Raw genomic sequence first — 21,139 nt, forward strand, 5'->3', positions numbered from 1 at the left:
CTTCTGCTCTTATGAAGTCCGCTTGCACCTTTATGCCCACCTCTGAGTCCCAATTGAGTGTGTGCTTTTGGTGCATTCTCTGACGTGAATGGAACTAAGCCTCTATCTATGGTACATATCATCAGTAAATCCATGTAGATCAAAAGACCGGAATCATAAAATGAGAAAATAGTGAAATGCAATTTTAACTCTTCCTAAAGAAACAACTCCCACTACAACAGAACCTGGTAAACAATATTACTCATATGGATCACTACCCCAGCAGTTAGTCTATAGAAAAACTTGAGAAATAATTACACAAAATTAAATGTTCTTACCCCTCTTTATCAGAAACTGATGCCCTTGTCCCAACCCAACTGTCACGGAAATAGAACCTGGTCAGTGTACCTCTATTCGAGTTTTGAAGAATCGGTCAGGCAATCTTAGGTGAGTACAATAAACGTCTTGTACGGTGGAGGGTGAGTACTGAGCTCCCATCCTATCCACCTAAAAGACAATATGTACATCCCTTATGTAGATGCAACTACCTTGAGGTCAAAAGTATTCTGTGAACTGAATGTACTAATAATTCAACTTAAAAAAATTAACTTCATAACTTAACAAAATGAAATGTCTAGAAGAGCAATACTGCCTATCTTGCCACAGCGTCCTCATTCTCTGAATTAAAGCATACTGCAGCAGCGGTCCCAAATTGCAAACAGAGAGAAACCAAAGGCAATTCCTTTGGGGTAATTTGATGACATTGTATCAGCCATGTGACTCCCCCTTTCCAATGCAATATAAATAAGTGTTTCTCTGGAGTTGTGCCAGTTGGTTTATCCTGGAATTAGAACAGCACAGAGTAAGGCCATTTGACCCATTGTACCTGCGCTGGAACTTTGAAGAGTTATCCAATTAATTCCACGCCCCTGCCCCTTCTCCGGGACCCTGTAAATTTTTCCCTTTCAAATGTATATCCAATTCCCTTTTGAATCTACTTCCACCACCCTTTCAGTCAGCGAGGTCTAAATCACAATAACCCGCTGCATAAAAAAAATGTTTAATCTCTCCTGTAGTTCTTTCGCCAATAATCTTAAATCTGCATCTTCCGGTTACTGATCCTCCTGCCTGGAAACAGTTCCTCCTTATTTACTCCGTCAAAAGTTTTCATGCCAGATTTATCAGAGAAAGCAGAAATATACTTAAGTCATTGTAATATGTGCAAAAGGGAAAACATTTTGTTAAGCTATATTCACAACTGATGGGGTAAGAGCGCTACGCTAGTGGGGGGGAATTTTCATTCAAAAAAAAAATCAAGAAACCAATACAAGGTAGGTACAGACAGTCTTTCTTATTTTTTTGCCTGTGGTTCACCATCCATATAGGAATGGACACTGTCATCTCACAAGGAAAAACATCTCGGAAACGATCACTTGTGATGAACGGCATTATTCCGGGGTCACCTTGGTCAGATGTTTTCTGCAGCCCCTATTTTATACAAACAACATGTTGTAGTTTAGCTGGAGGAGGCAGAGGTAGTAGCAAATTGCATTGGGTGAGAGAACTAAGCCCAGGGAAGAGTTCTTTACATGTTGAAGTTGACCTACATTCATTTTTGCAAGGGAACCCACCCTCGGAGCAATCCACTGAGCCTCAGTTACTGAAAGGGTTTCGATTTGTGGCTCCACTGAGTGTGGCAGCAGTGGTATCACAGCTAAAATCAGGAGCCAGAATTTGGAGATACCTTCTTTCTGGTGACTAGGTAAAACACCTTCCAATATTTAACAGGGCAATCTATCTGATCCAAAATGTAGTGTCTCTGCCATGTCTGGATCTGAATTGATGATTGCATTTTAAGAGCCAGGTCCAGGATAGTTTTTACCTTCTGGGTACTTTTTGAAACATTTCAAGGGCAGTTTCATACTTGCTCACCAAAAGCAAAACTTCTCTCTCAAAGCTTTGATTGCATAGCGATCTGCATTTACTGTATTATCACTGCATCTGTATTATCACTGGACTAATAATCCAGAGACCCCGGGTAATCCTCTGGGGATCCGGGTTCGAATCCCACCACAGCAGATGGTGAAATTTGAATTCAATAAAAATCTACAATTAAAAGTCTAATGATGACCATGATACCATTGTTAATTGTTGTAAAAACCCATCTGGTTCACAAATGCTTTTTAGGGAAGGAAATCTGCTGTCCTTACCTGGTCTGGCCTACATGTGACTCCAGATCCACTGCTCTCTAAACAAGGGCAATAAATGCTGGCCTAGCCAGTGACACCCACATCTCTGGAATGAATGAACTTGTGCTTATATATTAAAGTATTGTGGGAGTTGCCCGTAGAGTAGCCCATTCTGACTGGATACTAACACCTATAACTAAAACTGTGTGTTTGGATTTAATTTAGAATCTCTGGAGCATTCTGACAACAGGTGGATTGAAGTATGTTAAGAAATGTTCTTCACAAACAGCGGAATACATCTATGAGCATTGGTGCATCAAGCCCTTCCAAACATGCAAAGCTCCTACGATTCTGGGGGGAAAAATGCACCTTTTGTACAACACATAACTTACCAACTGCTGATCCAACACAAGTTATGGTCAATAAACCTACCTACATATTCCATTCTATAAGGAACCCAACTTTTATAATTGGGTTAAATAAGGCAGTGTGAAGAATAAGTCAGAGAAAGATTATTTCAGCACCAATGATTTGACCATCTCCATGACAGATGCCCCAAGGCCAGGCCAACACCGCAGCTCCTGAAATGTTCAGCGAGGAAACCAAAGGCACCAACTTCAGATATTAAGTGTCCATAGTTTACTCCCATTCAAACAGCAGCTTATTCATTTGGAGAGCGAATGAAGTAAAGAAAGTCATTTTTAGATTTCAAACTAAACATTCAGTACAATCCATCAATGATTACTTCATCTTCCAATTATTGAACAGAGTTTTACAACAATGTTCTTTGGCTGATTTGATTTGTTGTTAATTCACGGGTTTCAGTGCATGATCAATTAGTATATTTCGCAAATAATTGAGTCTGTGCTGACTACAGAGTAAAGAACAGACCAGTTTGACCAAATAGGCAATTTCAACTCTTCTTCTCTTTGTCTTTTGTGAAGGGAGTATTTTGCTGGTGCAGCCTGTTTGGAACAGCATAGCATCAGTAATAATTACTGATGGAGTCAATGTAGCCCTGGGCATCAGGAGAAAGCATTAAAGGTCTACCTACTGCAAGATTTACTGTGATTTCTTTGCAAATTTGGTGGAATTCTGTTGCAATTCCAAGTGTCATTTTGGTCCAGTAGTTCACACTCTTGTTTCAGAGTGAGAACATGGTGAGTTCAAGCCCTGAGTAGGGCTTAAGCACTTGATCTAGGCACTTCAGTATAGTGCTTAGGGAGTGCTACAATGCTGAAGGTGTTGCTTTTCAGATGAGCTATTAAACACAATCCAGCTCCCTCTTCAAAGAAGAATTAGGTGTTCTCCCATTGCCCTGGGCAATAATGATCCCATCAGTAATTATTACTGTTGCTATGTTGTTCCAAACAGACCACACCAGCAAAAATCTATCACAAAAGAGAAATTCTAATTAGACTGATGACTTACGAACATAATAACAAAGAGTAGGCCATTCAGCCCCTCCAGCATGCTCCGCCATTTAATAAGAACATGGCTGATCTGATAGTAACCTCAAATCTGCATCCCACCAACCCCCGATAACTTATCACTCCCTTGCTTACCAAGAATCTATTCACCTCAGACTCTGCTTCCACCACTTTTTCAGGAAGAGAGTTCCAAAGGCTCACGACCTCAGAGTGAAAATATTTTGCCACATATCTGTTTTAAATGCGCAATCCCTTATATTTAAACTGTGACCGCTAGTTCTAGATTTTCCCGCAAGAGGAAACATCGTCTCCACATTCACCCTGTCAAGGCCCCACAGGATCTTATATGTTTCAATCAAGTTGCCTCTTACTCTTCTAAACTCCAGTGGTTACAAGCCTAATCTGTCCAACCTTTCCTCATAAGAGAACCCACCCATTCCTGGTATTAGTTCAGTAAACCTTCTCTGAACTGCTTCCAACACATTTACATCCTTCCTTAAATAAGGTGGCCAATACTGTATACAGTACTCCAAATGCGGTCTCACCAGTGCCCTGTATAACTGAAGCATAACCCCCCCTACTTTATCCTGGGGTAGATCTAATGTTATCGAATGCTTTGTTGCCTGGTCTCTCATTTTTTTTCTTCGTGATTGCTGGGTCCCTCTGTACTGTACACCATCCATTTCCTATCTAACAGGTCAGGCTGCTCTCAGTGACCCAGCCAACAATCTTCCCTTGGCTTTTGTTTACTGCACCTTTGGATACAAAGCTCAAATTATTAACTTGGTTTGGATTAGTGGGAATATCTAACCCACCAAAATGAACAGGAATACATATTAAAAGGCTAAATCCTTTCACAATATTGGACAATAATTAGACATAACTCAAGAACTCAAGTGTTCAGAAACTGTTAGCATTTAGTACACCAGTGTAATACCAATATTTACACTGTTACTGAGCCACAAGGACTAGGAAGGTCTGTGTTACATTAGCCAGTCACAGCTGGGGCAGCAGTGAGGTGCCATCGTTGACCACAATATCCCAGTACACAACTAGAGGAAAAAGTGGACAATAAGCGAGTTCCCATTTTGACTGGGAACTTGTATCTGGAGGTTGGCTGAGATCAGGTTCCAGTTCGGCTCCAATACTAAAATAACACAACAACAGGAGGAGGACATGTGAAGAATGTCTAATTGGACAAGGCATTGAGGAGCTGGCAGTAAACTATAAAACTGCATACGAATATTCAGTCCTTCAGAACACCGACGGGTGTTCTGTCGCAAATTAAATGTGTTAATTGCTGGTGTTGTAGGGAGTGTTAACAAATGAAGATGCATTCACATATGAACTATGGTATTATTTGTTCAGTTACCCAAGACAGTTAACAACAACCCAATATGCTTGATTGCCATATGCTACTCAAATACAACAGGTGGAACATAAATCCCTAGTATTTATATTTCACCTCAAATTTATACCACCTAAAATCAATTAAAACCTAGAAATTGTCTTTTGAGACATATAAATATAGAACCACCTGGAAAACAAGTGCGTTTAATTATATTAAAGAGCATATAAAAATTATATCGAATAATACTCTGGGATATGAATATACATTAAACCAAAGAGTGTCTCAAAACATAGGAACAGGAGGTTATTCAGGCTCCTCGAGCCTATTCTGCCATTCAGTGGGATCATGGCTGGTCTGCAACCTCTAGCAGCAATTGCCATTTATGGAAGAGAGTTCCAAACTTCTACTAACTTTTTGCATAGAGAAACCTAATTTCACCCGAAAGGTCTGTCTCTAATTTTTAGATGATGTCCCCTAGTGCTAAACTCCCCAACCAGAAAGAGTTTCTATTTACCATAACCTGTTCTCTTAATAGTTTGAAACTGTTATCAAATTACTACTTTAACCTTCTAAATCCAAAGGAATCCAGCCTTGGTTGGTGTAATCTTCCTTGCAATTTAACTTGAAGTCCAGGTATCATTCTGGTAAATCTATACCACACTCCCTTCCAAGGTCAATATATCCTTCTTAAGGTGTGCTGCCTAAAACTGCTCTCAGTAAACCTGGTGTGATATAATTAGAGCTTTGTATAACTGTAGTATGACTTCTACCCCCTTGTATTTTAGTCTTCCACTTATAAAGGCCAGCATTCCAGTAGCTTTTTTGATTGATTTTTTGTACCTGTGTGCCATTTTAATGATCTAGGTACATGGACCCCTAAATCTCTTTGATCTCCGCTACTTCTGGCTTTTCATTTTTTAGAAGGCACTCTGCTTAATCCTTTTAGAACCAAAGTGGCAACTGATGCTAGGTCAATTGTAAATTTTAAAACTTAGCGTAGAGAGATTTTTGTTCTACAAAGGTGGGTTATGGAGTTAAGTTGCAGATCGGCCATGACCTCATTGAATGGTGGAAGAGGCTTGGGGCTGAATGGCCTTCTGTTCATATGTTATGAGACTTCTATACTCCAGGTTATTTTTTCTCTGTGATTTTAAATGCTTTCTAGTATCATCAAAGTCATGTTTTCTAGGTTATTCTATATCTATATTTCTAGAATTGCTAACATTGAAATCCACTTTCCAGTTTTGCTTATTCATTTAAGCTGTTGATATATCTCTTTGTAATGTTATGCTTCCATCTCCACTGTTTACAATGTTTCCTATCTTTGTGTCATCGAAGGATTCAGATTATTACATAGAAAACCACAAATCCACGTCATTAACACACGTGGTGAATAGTTGAGGTTCGAGCACAGATGATCACGAGGCACAACTAGTCACATCCTGCCAATTAGAGTACCTGCCCATTATTCCTACTGTCTCCTGGCACTCAACCAAATTCCTAAGTAGGCCTTCAATTCTATGGATTTCTACCTTAGCTAACAGTCTTATGAGAGATATTATCAAATACCCTCAAAGTCCATACAAATAGCATCCAAAGGCATTCCCCTGTCCATTACTTTAGTCACCTCCTTAAAAATTCAATCAGATTTGTCAGGCATGACCTACCCTTTACAAATCTATGCTGGCTCTCCCTGATTAGCCAAAAACATTTCAAGGGGTTCAATCACTCTATCCTTAATTATAGACTCGAGTAATTTTCTGACAACAGATGTCAGGCTAACTGGCTGAGAATTACCTGGTTTCCTCCTCTCACCTTTCTTAAATAGTGGAATTATTTAAACTACTGCTAATGGTAATGTCCCCTATCCAGGAGAAGTACTCGTGTTCCTTCTGTGAACCTGACACTACAATTTCAGATAAATAACTTTAAAACAGGATTCCAGTTACGGTAGGGATGTTGAACTTCTGCTGAAAGTATATTTTATTTCTATCTTCACCTTATTGACTAACCTACAGATTAATTTCAACTTTTCTACTCAAGAAAAACTGAACCTGAAGAATTAAAAATCAATAAATCTGTAATGCAAAAAGATAATTCACTTTAATGGTGTTGAAGAAATTATTTTACGTAACCACAATTCATCTGGATGGTTATCTGAAAATATTAAAGGTTTTAAACACACACATGATAAATAAAAATGATTTATTTGCTGGAGCAGAGGTGGTGAGAGAGAAAAAAGACCAGCCTTCCATTGCCTGGGCACACAGGGAGAGGTTGTCAATCCATTTGATCTAGTGAGGGAAAGTTCACTTATTAGTTAATCAATGTTGTGGGGGGCTGTGGTGAGCTTTATTATGTTTATGTACAGAAAGGGAAATAAAGTAGATGAAATTCAATTAATTATTCAGTTTGATCACTTGTTTCAGCAATTCTAGTGTTGTGAGGGTACATCATTCAAGACAATAAAGGAATATTAGCTAGCCCTAAAAAGGTGAAATACAACTAATCACTAGTGAAAAAGAATTTTCTCTGGAATGTAAAAACAAGTGGAGTGAAAGCTGGTGATAGGAGAACAGGATTAGTGATATGGTTCAGAATGAAGGCTGCTAGAAGATCATTCAAATAAGATGGCACCACAGTGGTCCCAAGTTATTCTGCTTACGTGCTCCTCATGACAGCAATTCCTGTGTGTGTGAAGGTTTAACAAGTCATACAATGCATTTATACAAGAGTGTCATGTGAAACTATATCGTGAAAACCAAATAGCATTTGATGCAACAGTGAACAGAGTCTTCAATTTGATATCGAACATCATGTGAGAATGATCTCTGCAGTTTAATGGTGATTAGTTTTCGATAACTTTCAATAATCTGTACCCGCATCTGCTAATGTTCTGAGACAGTGAGCTGCTCCTTACCTGGTTAGAATAGGGGAAGGAATGGGCAGGAGGTAGCTAACTGAAGTCAAGTACTTATACATGCTGACATAACATTTAAAATAGGGGTTATCTAATCATTGGAATATACTGCAAAATATGTCAGAAATAAAACTGGAAAGGAAATATTTTGAGTCATAATTCAGTGCCCCATCCTATTCAGGTGTAATTAATGAAAAATTTATTTTAAAACGTATTTTTCCAATCATTCCTTTCAGACCCACTTTAAAGAAAGTTATGACACATCTCCTGATTAGGGAACATTTTACAGGGCAAATATCACCGACAACTGAGTCACTAGTGTGGAGTTTTGTTTGCATAAGTATGTATGGAAAGATGGGTAAATATCTCACTCTGAATCAACCAGTCTTCAGCAAAATGACAGGACTTACCCTTGAAGCTATAACAGAAAAAATGCAGGCAGTCACTGGAAGTAGTAAGGTTTTTGTGTATCTCACAGGGGTCTAAAAGCAAGAAACAAAAGACAGATTAGCAATAACCACAACTTTAAACTAAATAGGCTGAAGCCAATTAGGAAAAGCCAGGATAACTTCAAGAACCTGTGTTGCTAGCAGGTAGCTTTGCCCACCTGCAGGTCAGGCTTATAGAATTACCCTGAGAGTTATACAGCAGAGGCCCTTCTCGACTAGCTCACACAAGATTAAAAACCGGGGCAAATTCCATTAAAGGACTTTTAAACCCAATTATGGTTTTAGACTATTTCAGGTATTACTGGCCAGAACATGAATTAACAATTTGAAAATGTTAGGTCATTTAATTACGCAGAAAGCCCGAGTAGGCTTACTGATCAGAGTTAGACTACAGGGTCAGAGGATCAATCATATACATCAGTTTAGGCCCATTAGTCAAATTGGGAGGCATAGGATCCCTTTAAAGTTTTATTAATTTTGAGAGCACCACATGACATACTCGAGTCCCATGTTGCACAAGAACCCAATTTTCAGTAGAGGCAGAGAAGCCATCATGCAAGGAAGAAAAACACCACATTAAATTGAAACAGCAACACCCAAATATTGCAAAACACAACTGAATAATCGGAATAGGGGCCTGTGGTTCAACACGTCTGCTACAAAGGCCCTGGAAAATCCTAAGAGTGTTCAGATTGTAGATATGAGAATACACCCACTGCCTGCATTTGCATAGTTGTTCATTGCTGATACCCTGCATTTGTGAACATTACCTATTGTGAGAGAGCTTCCAGGAAAGCATTCACATCAGGTTCATAGACAACAGTAATTTTAAGGGCTCCAACATCATTCAATCACTTGCGGTCTTGCCTGCAACACAGTGAAGACGGTTTCTGCCTTCTCACTCACACAATGCCAGATTCACAGGTGCTGCATTGGAATCTTGTAAGGACAGGACAGGACTATGTCCTTGGAACTGAAGGTACTACCCACAGAAAAGACTACTGCAGCAAGTCTGGCAGCAGACAGTGGGAAGGATGAAAACTGTTATCGACACCTAGAGGACTTAGCTCCAACATAGATGATAATAACCCTCAAAAAGCTGTTCATGCAATGGAAGAAGAAATTTAGAGTGCAGAACAGAATAGGTGAAAAGCGAGTTAAGGAATCAGTATTTAATGCCTGCCCATTCCCAATGCACAATGCCTAGCAGGGTAAGCCCTTTTCTTGGTACATATTTCCAAACTTAGCAAGGCTCAAGGTGAAATTAATTAAAAGAAGCATTGTTGAAAAGAGAGATTTTTTTTGTTGAAGCTTTTTGTCTTGCACTCATCAGGACAATTTGCATGAATACCAAATATAAAGGGAACAACAATTCATATTGTATGAGAACAGAGCGTTAATTGGTTGGAAAGTGGACACTGATTGGTACAGACATTGCCATGGAGAATGCACCAGTTGATGGTAACTGACAGTTAGCTGCGAAACGTTATTTGAAATTTAAACCAGGCAGCTTGATTCCGATTGGTAAAGGCATTGCCCCAAGGAATGAACCAGTGAATAGCTGTCACTTATTTTGTTTAGCTGAAACTGGTGTAATGTGTGTACATGTTATTTCAGTCTGCAAAGAACAGGGGCCCTGTGTATTAATATATGTAGCTTCCAGTACACGCAAATGTGCCACACTGAGAGCCCAGCTGACTATCTTAACTTGATTGTCAGCGTAATTCTTAGTGCACTGAGGATTATTCAGCAAATGTTGTCCAATCGTAGAATCACATATAATATTGGACACTGAGTTTTGAGTTTTGCAAGCACAGGCTGGTTGGGTACATTCTGTACCTTGCCCGCTGCAAACAGCGGAAGGGTCATGCTGTTTGATACGAACCGCTAATCTTTGGGACATAGCCTACATACCTAGCATCACACTGGCACTGAAATTCATATACCACATTACTCATTTGTGTAACAGACAGAAGGCCTTTCTGGCTTTACAGCAGCATCCTGTTGTGGCGAATACCACTCGTGTTGCTACTGCAAATTAGCAGCATGAAACAGCTAGCTTCACCTGTTGCTCCAATTTTTGAGATACCTTTCCCTTCCAGGGTAACCTGAGGCAGACTGGGCACTTTCCAGGGCTGAAAGTGATGACCTTAGGCCCATTCATGAGTTTGCACAAAATGTCTGATCAGAGTAGCCATTATCCCACAGGATGCCTTTGATACGCTCTATCTCAGCATCAAGCTTGCAAGGTGAGCAAATGGCTCAGGTCCTATTTACAAGGTTGTGGATAAGGCCACTCTTAGCGCGTGGAACTGTCCAACGAGTATGCTGGCCAGTGAAGGTAGGCTTGCAGTAGACTGTGGTAGAGAACCCTCTGGCAGATTTATCAACTAGTGCATCAAGGAAAGGGTGTTCATTTGACTGCTCCATTTCAAAGGTGAATTTGAGCACAGGATGGAGCCCATTAAGACATACAAGGAAATTATTACATGCAGCTACAGATTTAAATATACCAAACATATCATCCACATATCATAAACATGCAGGGGTGGGAGGTTAGGTGCCATTCCAACGAAGACACATTTCTCATGAAACCCAACAAAAATGTTTGTACGAGCTGGGCCTAGAGGGGGTCCCATGGCAACACCACCTTTTTGGGCATACATGGTGTCGTTAAAACTGAACTCAACTGTGTGAGTTGCTGAGTTCATTAGTTCAATGAATTCTGACTCATGCAATGGTGGTGGGTCTAGATTGCCATGATATAATGCTGCAACACAAATATCTATGGCTTCCTTAAGTGGAACATTGGTGAATAGGCTAGCATGTCAAATAAGCACATGGACTCAGCATTGCTATTGATATGCAAGTCCTGTATGGCCTTCACAAATGTGAAAGAATCCTTCACTGTGTATGTGGAAAACTTGCTAAAAACTGGTTGCAACAATTCACTCAATCATTTGACCAATTGATGTAGGACGTAAAGGGACATCACTTTTGTGTCTTGGGCAGCCCATACATACATGGACACAGCAAGCAGTGAGGATGAACCCCATCATATATATCACGTGGCAGCTCATTGCTCTTATACAAGTCCAGCAAGCATTTTCTTTTAAGCTTACTTTCAAGCAAGGAAGTCTGGTCATGCTGAGCGGCAGGTCCAATGGGTACGAATTTTGACCCGTCATTTAGAATGGTGTGCATTTGTTGATATAGTCAATTTGTTAAAGATGACTATTGCCGTCCCTTTGTCACATTTACTGATGTGTATGTCCAAGTTGGTCTTAAGGGCTCGCAACACTAAGGCATTGGCGTTGCATGTGAAGGTCAGACAGTTCGTTGGGAATCTTGCAATATGTGTGCGCTAGATCAGCTAGGCGCACTTTCAAGGATTCAGCATTCTTCAGTGGATGCTGGCTTGTGGCAGGATAGCTGAGAGTAAAGGAGTTCAAACTCAGCAAATACCTCTTCCCGTTTGGTTTGTGATGAAGGCACATCAAAATTCAAACCATGTGCAAGAACAAACTCCTTGCTTTCTGAGAGTACATGGTCAAAGAGATTTGTTATGTGTTTAGTGGCCTTGTTGACTGCGTTGCCAAACCGCTTCTGCTGAAGTGAGATTACGGTGCAGACGTGTTTCCAATGGGTGCTGTTTATGGTGCAGTCATCTATTGAAGCAATTTGGCGGCATAAACAGATCAAATCAGAAAATGGAAACAATTTATGCACCTCAGACCAAGCGCAGTGTAGGACATGGTGTAAATTAGTAACCCTATTACCAATCTGTTCAATCTCATCTTGCATAAATGCTCGCTCGATCATGGGACTGTGTCTCACTTTAGCATTATCGCTAAGTTTGGAAATGAAAACTGGCACAACCTTGGGTTTAATACACGTTTGGAAAAATTCAATAAATAGCTTACCTGTTCTTAACTTACCTGTAAGTCGAATTATGTTGTTGATATCCTGAATATGGTCTTTGTTGTGCCTCTGTCTCAGGCATGTTGTTTGGTAGTACAGAACTTGAGTATTGCTGAAAAAAGAGATTCTTTTTGTCGAAGCTTTTCATCTTGCACCATCAGGACAATTTGCAAGAAAACTCAAAACATAGTATCCAACATTAGATATATTAATACACAGGGCCCTGTTCTTTTCAGACAGAAAGAACATGTACACACACTGTGCCTGTTTCAGCTAAACAAAATAAGTGACAGCCATTTGGTGGTACATTCCTCAGGGCAATAACTTGACTAGAGTCAAGCTGCCAGGTTTAAAGTTCACACAATGCTTGGAAGTTAACTGTCAGTCACCATCAACCAGTGCATTCTCCATGGCAACACCTCTACCAGAGTCTACTTGCCAACCAATCAGCACTCTCTTCTCATATAGTATAAATTGTTGTTCCCTTTACATTTGATATTCTGGCAAATTGTCCTGTCGAGTGAAAGACGAAAAGCTTTGACAAAAAAAGTCTCTTTTTTCAGCAATACTCAAGTTCTGTACTACCAAACGACTATTTGAATTAAAAGGAATATAACTTTACAGAGAACATTAAGTGATGTTGGCAAAAAGTAGAAATCAGTTTAAACTATTCATCATGACAATTGTAAACAATTAACATTTTATGCTTTATATAATGTCAGCAGCAGGCCCAATTTTCCAGGCTCCTTTCCTTACCTTTGACATCAGGGAATGTGCCCTTCCCATCCATAACAGAACAAAAGAATAAACTGAATATCAAACAAATTCTTGATGGAGCTTGGCTTAGGAGTTCAATAAAACAAAGACTACAAATAACGCAATATTGTAAGACTCACAATCCCTGGTCCTAAGATGACTGACTTGTCTTCATACATTGAACTGTCACTTGCCCATAGAGCTATCAGAATGCCAAATCAATTTGGTATTCTATCTCAGTCACTTCCTTCATTTGGTGTGACTTCTATCTGTTCCAATTGATCCCCTCTGGGTTTGAGAGGCTTAGCCCTGGCACATTCAGGGACATTTCCAAGGGCCTCAATAAAATTCATGCCATCTTTCTGTTAGTGACAGTTCCATTGAGGAATTCCAAGGACATAATGGACAATATTCTCAGGAACTCCCCCCAAAGAAAGCTCCCTAGACATGGGAGCGCAGGCAAAGGAATCACCAGTTTCACTCTGAGTGCAATTTAAAGGCAGAAAGACAGGTAAGAACATAAAAGATAGATGCATGAGTAGACTAATCAGCCCCTTGAACCTGCTCCACCATTCAATATGATCAAGCCTCATCTGCCCCAGCTCCACTTTCCTGCCCGTTTCCCAAATCCCTTGATTCCCTGAGACACGAAAAAATCCATCTATCTCAGTCTTGAATATACTCAACGTTGGGAGCAGCCACAACCCCCTGGGGTGGACAATTCCAAAGATTCGCAACCCTCCAAGTGAAGAAATATTTCATTTCAGTCCTAAACGATTGGCCCCTTATTCTGAAACTGAGCCCCCATGTTCTAGATTGCCCAGTCAGCAGAAACAACATCTCAGTGCCTCCCCCATCAAACCCCTTCACAATCTTGCATGTTTCTATCAGATCACCTTTGAAACTCGAGAATATAAGCCCAATTTATTCAGAGAGAAACCTGCCCACATAAAGCCCTTGTTGCATGATCCGCTCAACTTGGGCCCTGGCACTTGGCCAGACCCTTGGCTGTTTACATCTTCCCAATTATTTTTCCTCACCCACAAGTCTGATGGCAAACCTTTAGATTCTTTTTCTTATTCATAGATAGGCCATAAGTGCAGAAGGAATTGAAAGAGGAGAATACCAGTGTTAAATTTTCCCTCCCTGAACTGTCGTGCTAGTTTCATGAGGAGAACGTAAGAAATAGGAGTAGGCCACACAGCCCCTCGAACCTCCTCCTCCATTCAGTAAGATTTCAGAGGTCTTCTGCATCAACTTCACTTTCCCAGCCTATCCCTTGATGCCCTTAAGTGACCAAATATATATCGATCTCAGTCTTGAATATACTCATCAACTGAGCATCCACAGCTCTCTCGAGTAGAGAACTTGAAAGATTCATAACCCTTGAGTGAAGAAATTTCCCCTCACCTCAATGCTCCTCATCAATTCTTTATCCTGAAAGAATGACCTCAGATTCTAGACTCTCCAACCAGGGAAAACAGCCTCACTGCACCTATCCTGTCAAGGCTTTTAAGAATTTTATACATTCCAATGGGATCATTTCTCATTCTTCTAAACTTCAGAGAATATGGGCCCATTCTACTCCATCTCCCCTCATAGGACAGTCCTCACATCTGAAAAATCAATCACCTTTGTTGCACCTTTTTGTGCTTTCTCTGAGGCAATTATATCCTTCCCACCAGAGCTTTTTTAACACTAGCATATAGCACATTTTTTCCTCCTGAAGATTTCAGGTTTACTTGGTGAGGTGTCTAAGTACTTCAGGTCCCTCGTGCCCCTGACTTGGATCGATGTTTAGGTTTTGCAGACGACTGAGTTCTAGCAGCTTTAATTCTTTCAACAAGTTTCCCCTCTTTTTTGTTAAGAAGCCCATAAGAATTGCACTTATCTATAAGATGACAACTCCCCTGGGTGGTCCTAAGGAATTCATTTAATACGAAGTCAGGTTAGCCTGATCACACGTCTTCCTCAAAAGCATAAAAAAAGGCCACAGCAAGCTGCACACTACAATTAGTGGAAGTGCCATCCTACAGGCCCCACTTGTCCTGACATCAGATTGAATCTCCACTGGTGGATTATATTTACTCAGCCTGCTTATTGTGTAGCAATTCTCATCCGGTGGGCACTCTGTCTCAATAATGCAATTCCCCAGATTACTTTTCAGGCATTACTTTCCTCTTAGAGGAATTTTTCTATACCTGTTTTACTTCAAATATTACTTAAGAATTTTGAAAAAGATAAATGGAGTGAGTTCTTTTATTGGCCATGGGCATCTAACCTTTATCAAACCTGGCAGCACTGGAGGAAAGATAGCTTGGCTTTTCAAAATTTGACTTGTGGCAAATTACAAAGGTGGTTACATAGAAAAGGCACAAACTTGAGTGAACAGAACAGGTTACAAAAGGTTGAGCACAGAGTTAAGGGATGTAACTTCAGGGATAGATAGTAAGAGCAAACTCAAAGGGAAGGCTATTTGGACACAAAATTAATCAGCTATTTGCTGAGGAAACATCAAAACACAGGCTCCCAAAACACACTATTTCCTTATCCTCCACTTCCCCCCTTGTGATCCAGAAGGTATCACAGAAGATCTCATAGCTGAGCACAGTGGCTGAAGCAGGACATGTTTAACAGAGCAGCAGCATGGATATTAAAGGCTGCATGCCGGCTCATGAAATAAATCTTTGCACCCATAAAAACCAGGGACGATTATACACACTGCTGTCAAACTACCCTTCCTGTACACAAAAACAAAATTACCTGGAAAAACTCAGCAGGTGTGGCAGCATCTATGGAAGGGGGCACAGTTAACATTTCGAGTCCGCATGACTCTTCAACAGTTCCACAGATGCTGCCACACCTGCTGAGTTTTTCCAGGTATTTTTGTTTTTGTTTTAGATTTCCAGCATCCGCAGTTTTTTGCTTTTACCCTTCATGTACATTCAAAAGGCTAAACCCTTGCAGATTAAGGAATCTCACACTAATGTATTAAGTATTTGCACAGGAGCAATTTTTTTTTAAAAGAGTAGTTTTCCGGGGTATCATTTGTTCACAAAACTGCACAGATTTAAATTTGTTTAACATCCTTTCTTTATGGTATTTTCCTTTAGGCCACTAAGTAGTCCATGTGGTCAAACTGTCTAGCTTGACAGAACTGCTGCTCAGTGTGGATACACAGGACTCCTAACCTGACAGCACTGCTGCTCAGAGAGTGGGTACAAGGGGCTGCTCAAAGGACTCCATCAATACTCATCCTTTCACCAGCTTCTTGGGAGTGCTTTGCTACACAGGCCAGTATCCCTGGCCTCGCTCACTTCTAGTTGGCATTCCCTCACTTAACAAGTATCAGTCCAGGATATAAACAGAGCTGGGATCTGACCCACAATCTTCCACCCTGTTCACTGAGCATTAATATCTCAATGTTCACATCAATACAAATTATTCTTAAAAGATCACCTCAATCTCCATGAAATCAAACTCCACAGCACATGTGTACATCAGCGTGTCAAAATCCTTGTAGCTGGTGAACTTAGATTTCAGTAGATTACTTATGTGCGCCTGGAAGCGAAGAGGAAACATGACCACATATGGTTAGAACATTTCATTATCATGTTGCACTCTGTATTGCTCATCGTGAATGACCATGGCATCAATGCATTAACCTTGAACCTGTGAACGGAATGGATCAAAGTTCAGAATGATGTGAGAAACAAATAGACAAGAACAATACAGGCATTAACTGACCTGGAAGAGAGGGCATTTCAAGGTTGAAAGCCAATGTTAATGATTGTACTGCTGAAAAAAAAAGACATTTTGTCGAAGCTTTTCGTCTTGCACTCATCAGGACAAATCGCAAGAAAACCCAAAACACAGTGTCCAACATTAGATGTGATTCCACGATTGGACAACATTTGCTAAATAATCCTCAGCGTGTTAAGAATTACACTGACAACCAATTTAAGATAGTCAGTCAGGCTCGCAGTGTGGCATGTTTGTGTTACTGGAAGCTACATTTAATACACAGGGTCCTGTTCTTTGCAGACTGAAAGAACATGTACATATATTGCGCCTAAGTGACAGCTATTTGCTAGTTCATTCCTCAGGGCAATGCCTTGACCAGAGTTAAGCTGCCTGGCTTAAATTTCAAACAATGCTTGGCAGTTAACTGTCAGTCACCATCAACCAGTGCATTCTCCACGTCAACGCCACTACCAGAGTCCACTTGCCAACCAACTAGCACTCTCTTCTCATACAGTATTAATTTGTTGTTCTCCCTGCAAAATGAAAAGCTTCAACAAAATGTCTCTTTTTTCAAGCAATACTCAAGTTCTGTACTACCAAATAGCTATTTGTTAGTGATTGTGCAAGTTCATCAAAGTACAAAACTTTACTTATATTCATCTAAGCTAACTTGAAAACAATAAGAGAATTGTCAAGAAAAGATGTCAAAAGGCCATGAACATGTGACTGATCATGATCCAGGTGTACTTGATGAAGAATGCTACAGGAGTTCTGGGTAAATTCATCAATTCTTCACTCCCAATGAGGATTACAACCCACAGGCCTCAGCTCACAGTCCTTTGATTATTATTCCTAAACCAGGAGTGAAAGATTGATGAATAAATGCCTCAAAGTTCCCCAGGACAAGTTTTGTTAGAGTACATTTTTGGGAAGACTACATGACCAATATTGTTCTCTATGTTATCAAACTCTTCCAATAAGCAGTCCAGTCTATGCATTTCCACACTTGGGCAATGGATTATTCACTTGGGTGGGAAGGATGGACAAATGAAGGAAAATTAAAACAAAACTTGCAGCTTCTGTAGCATGTACCTCTGCTAGCCAAGGATCTACCTACACCTCTCAAGAACTGATCACTAGGAAATGTGCAACAGGTTAAAAAAAGTGTCCAACCTTTTTTCCATCATGGGGTTGGTGAGCACATTTCGGGAAAGCATTAGAGATCTATCTCGCTATTAATTGAAACAACAAAAAATGTGCATTTTTATGAACACGCTTCAAATGAGCAGGCTAATTTATTAGCTTACTTTCTTGTCACTATATTGAACACTGATTTAGTGAGATATCTGGCATTATTTTTGCTTGCACAAGCAGTCAACGTCTATCTGCACATTTGATATTGCAAAGTGCAGAATTCCGGATAGATGTCAGTCTGTCAGAAATTATCTTCATTTTGTTTTGACATTTTTCATTGTGCTGCCAAACAGTGCAATGAATCAAAGGGCATGTTTTGACAGATTTGGTTAAGGCTCTGAGGGAACATATTGAGTATAAAATGTCAGAAGGTCATGCTCTGCGAAAGCTCTCTTCATGTCACTGTCATCTTGGGTCTCAATTAATTCCAGTTGGAGCCTGTCATGAGCATCAAGTTCCAGATGGATTAGCAAACAGCTTCAGTTCATCAGCGTACTCTAAAATCCACAAATCTTTGTTTAAATTAATCTCTCAGGCTGCTGCTAGAATTGTTTTTCTTATACGTTCATGAGATGTGGGCTTCACTGGCTGGGCCAGCATGTACTACCCATTCCTAGTTGCCCTTGAGAAGGTGGTGGTGAGCTGCCTTCTTGAACCGCTGCAGTCCAGGTGGTGTAGGTACACCCACAGTGCTGTTAGGGAGGGAGTTTCAGAATTTTGACTGAGCGACAGTGAAGGAACAGCAATATATTTCCAAGTCAGGATGGTGTGTGGCTTGGAGGGGAACTTCCAGGTGGTGGTGTTCCCATCTATATGCTGCCTTTGTCCTTCTAGATGGTAGCCGTCGTGGGTTTGGAAGGTGCTGTCGAAGGAGCCATGGTGAATTCCTGCAGTGCATCTTGTAGATGGTACACACTGCTGCTACTGTGTGTCAGTGGTGGAGGGAGTGAATGTTTGTGGATGGGGTGCCAATCAAGCGGGCTTTGTCCTGAATGGTGTGAAGCTTCTTGAGTGCTGTTGGAGCTGCACTCATCCAGGCAAGTATTCCATTACACCCCTGACTTTGTGTCTTGTAGATGGTGGACAGACATTGGGGAGTCAGGAGGTGAGTTACTCACCACTGGGTTCCTAGTCTCTGACTTGCTCTTGTAGCCAAAGTATTTATATGGCTAGTCCAGTTCAGTTTCTGGTTAATGGTAACCCCAAGGACGCTGACAGTGGGGAATTCATCAATGGTAATGCCATTGAATGTCAAGGGGCGATGATTAGATTCTCTCTTGTTGGTGTTGGTCATTGCCTGGCACTTGTGTGGCACAAGTGTAACTTGCCACTTGTCAGCTCAAGCCTGGATATTGTCCAGGTCTTGCTGCATTTGGACATGGACTGCTTCATTATCTGAGAAGTTGCGAATGGTGCAATCATTAGCGAACATCCCCATTTCTGACGTTATGATGGAAGGAAGGTCAATGATGAAGCAGCTGAAGATGGCTGGGCCTAGGACGCTACCCTGTTTCTGATTTTAGTTCTTTGCTAGGAATTGCATGGAGTCTCCCAGTAAATAGCACAACAGTTTGTAAATGTGTTGGAAGCAGTTCAGAGAAGGTTTACCAGACTCATGCCCTGAATGGGTGGGTTGTCTTATGAGGAGAGGTTGGACAGACCAGTCTTGTATCTGCTGGAGTTTAGAGTAAGAGATGACTTGATTGAAACATATGAGGTCCTGAGGGGTCTTGACAGGGTAGATGTGGAAAGGACATGCTCTTGTGGAATAATTTAGAACGAAGGCTCACTGTTTAAAAATAAGGGGTCGCCATTTAAAACAGAGATGAGGTGAATTTTTTTCACTCAGAGGGTCGTAAGTCTTTGGAATTCTCTTCCTGAAAAGATGGCGGAAGCAGAGTCTTTGAATATTTTTAAGGCAGGAGTGGATAGATTCTTGGTAAGCAAAGGGGTGGCAGGTTATTGGGGGTAGATTTCATGTTACTATCAGATCAGCCATGATCTTATTAAATGGTGGAGCAGGCTGGAGGGGCTGAGTGGCCTACTCCTGCTCCTTGTTCATCTGTTCATATTGTGGCATCATCATGCAAAACACAAACCACTATTACAGAGAATAGCAGCTCCAACTGTGCTTACTTATAATTGCACTTAAAGAGTTACATAAATTCATCTCCGTATACAGGCAGCTAATTAGTATTATAATTCAGAATCCTCTTATTGTGCACGCTCATAAAATAGATACTTACATCATCAGCAACTCCTAATAATTTAGAAGCCACGAATTTGAGCATAATAGTTCCAATGAGCCAGACAATTCCTTTAGCTATCTGCAAAATGATACAAATATTGACAGTTTATATTCACACAGAATTTCAGGACAAGCGGCCACTTGGCCCATTGTGTCTGTGTTGGCTCTCTTAAGGAGCAATTCACCTAGTGTCACTCCCCCCACATTCTCTCCATAGTCCTACATATTCTTTCTCTTTTCAGATAATAACCCAATTCCCACCAGAATGTCTTGATTGAACCTGCTTCCACCACACTCAGGCAGCGCATTCCAAATCCTAACCACTCACTGTGTAAAATAGGTTTCCACATGTCCCCATTGGTTCTTTTGCCAATTACCTTAAGTTTGTGTCCGCTGATTCTCAGTGCTTCCACCAAAGGGAACAGTTTCTCCCTATCTACTTTGTCCAGACCCCTCATGATTTTGAATACCTCTATCACATTCTTCTCCAAGGAAAACAGTCCCAACTTCTCCAATCTATCTACATAACTGAAGTTCCTCATTCCTGGAACCATTCTTGGGAATCTTTTCTGCATTCTCTCTAATGCCTTCATATCCTTCCTAAAGCGTGGCGCCCAGAACTGAACACAATACTCCAGTTGAGGCCAAACCAGTGTTTTATACAGGGTTCCAATAATTCTTAGATTTTGGAAAAGTCCCAGAGGATTGGAGAATGGCCAATGTAACACCCTTATTCAAAAAGGGAGGAAGACAAAAAACAGGTAACTATAGGCCAGTTAGCTTAACATCTGTCATTGGGAAAATGTTGAAGTCTACTATAAAGGATGTAATAGCAGAGCATTTAGAAATATATAATCTAATCAAGCAGAGTCAGCATGTCTTCATGAAGGGGAAATCATGCCTGAAAAATTTATTAGAATTCTTTGAGGTGGTAACAAACAGGATAGATAAAGGGGAA

The 21,139-nt window shown here is 40.6% G+C and overlaps 1 protein-coding gene across 4 annotated transcripts in view; it reads right to left on the reverse strand.

The window, feature by feature from the left end:
- dpy19l1l (dpy-19-like 1, like (H. sapiens)) overlaps positions 1 to 21,139 on the reverse strand; it is an 85,831-nt gene that overhangs the window by 20,561 nt on the left and 44,131 nt on the right. For 2 of the 4 annotated variants that reach the window (XM_078539809.1, XM_078539812.1), the window contains exons 13-16: positions 20,180 to 20,260; positions 16,455 to 16,556; positions 8,280 to 8,351; positions 388 to 486 (exon numbers count right to left, since the gene is read on the reverse strand). In XM_078539809.1, the coding sequence (XP_078395935.1) occupies positions 388 to 486; positions 8,280 to 8,351; positions 16,455 to 16,556; positions 20,180 to 20,260 (354 nt within the window). The remainder of the gene's footprint in view (positions 1 to 387; positions 487 to 8,279; positions 8,352 to 16,454; positions 16,557 to 20,179; positions 20,261 to 21,139) is intronic. The other 2 variants (XM_078539811.1, XM_078539810.1) reach the window with 1 other exon arrangement.

Source organism: Cetorhinus maximus, chromosome 4 (genome assembly GCF_964194155.1).
Source record: "Cetorhinus maximus chromosome 4, sCetMax3.hap1.1, whole genome shotgun sequence".
In the NCBI taxonomy this organism is placed as follows: domain Eukaryota; kingdom Metazoa; phylum Chordata; class Chondrichthyes; order Lamniformes; family Cetorhinidae; genus Cetorhinus; species Cetorhinus maximus.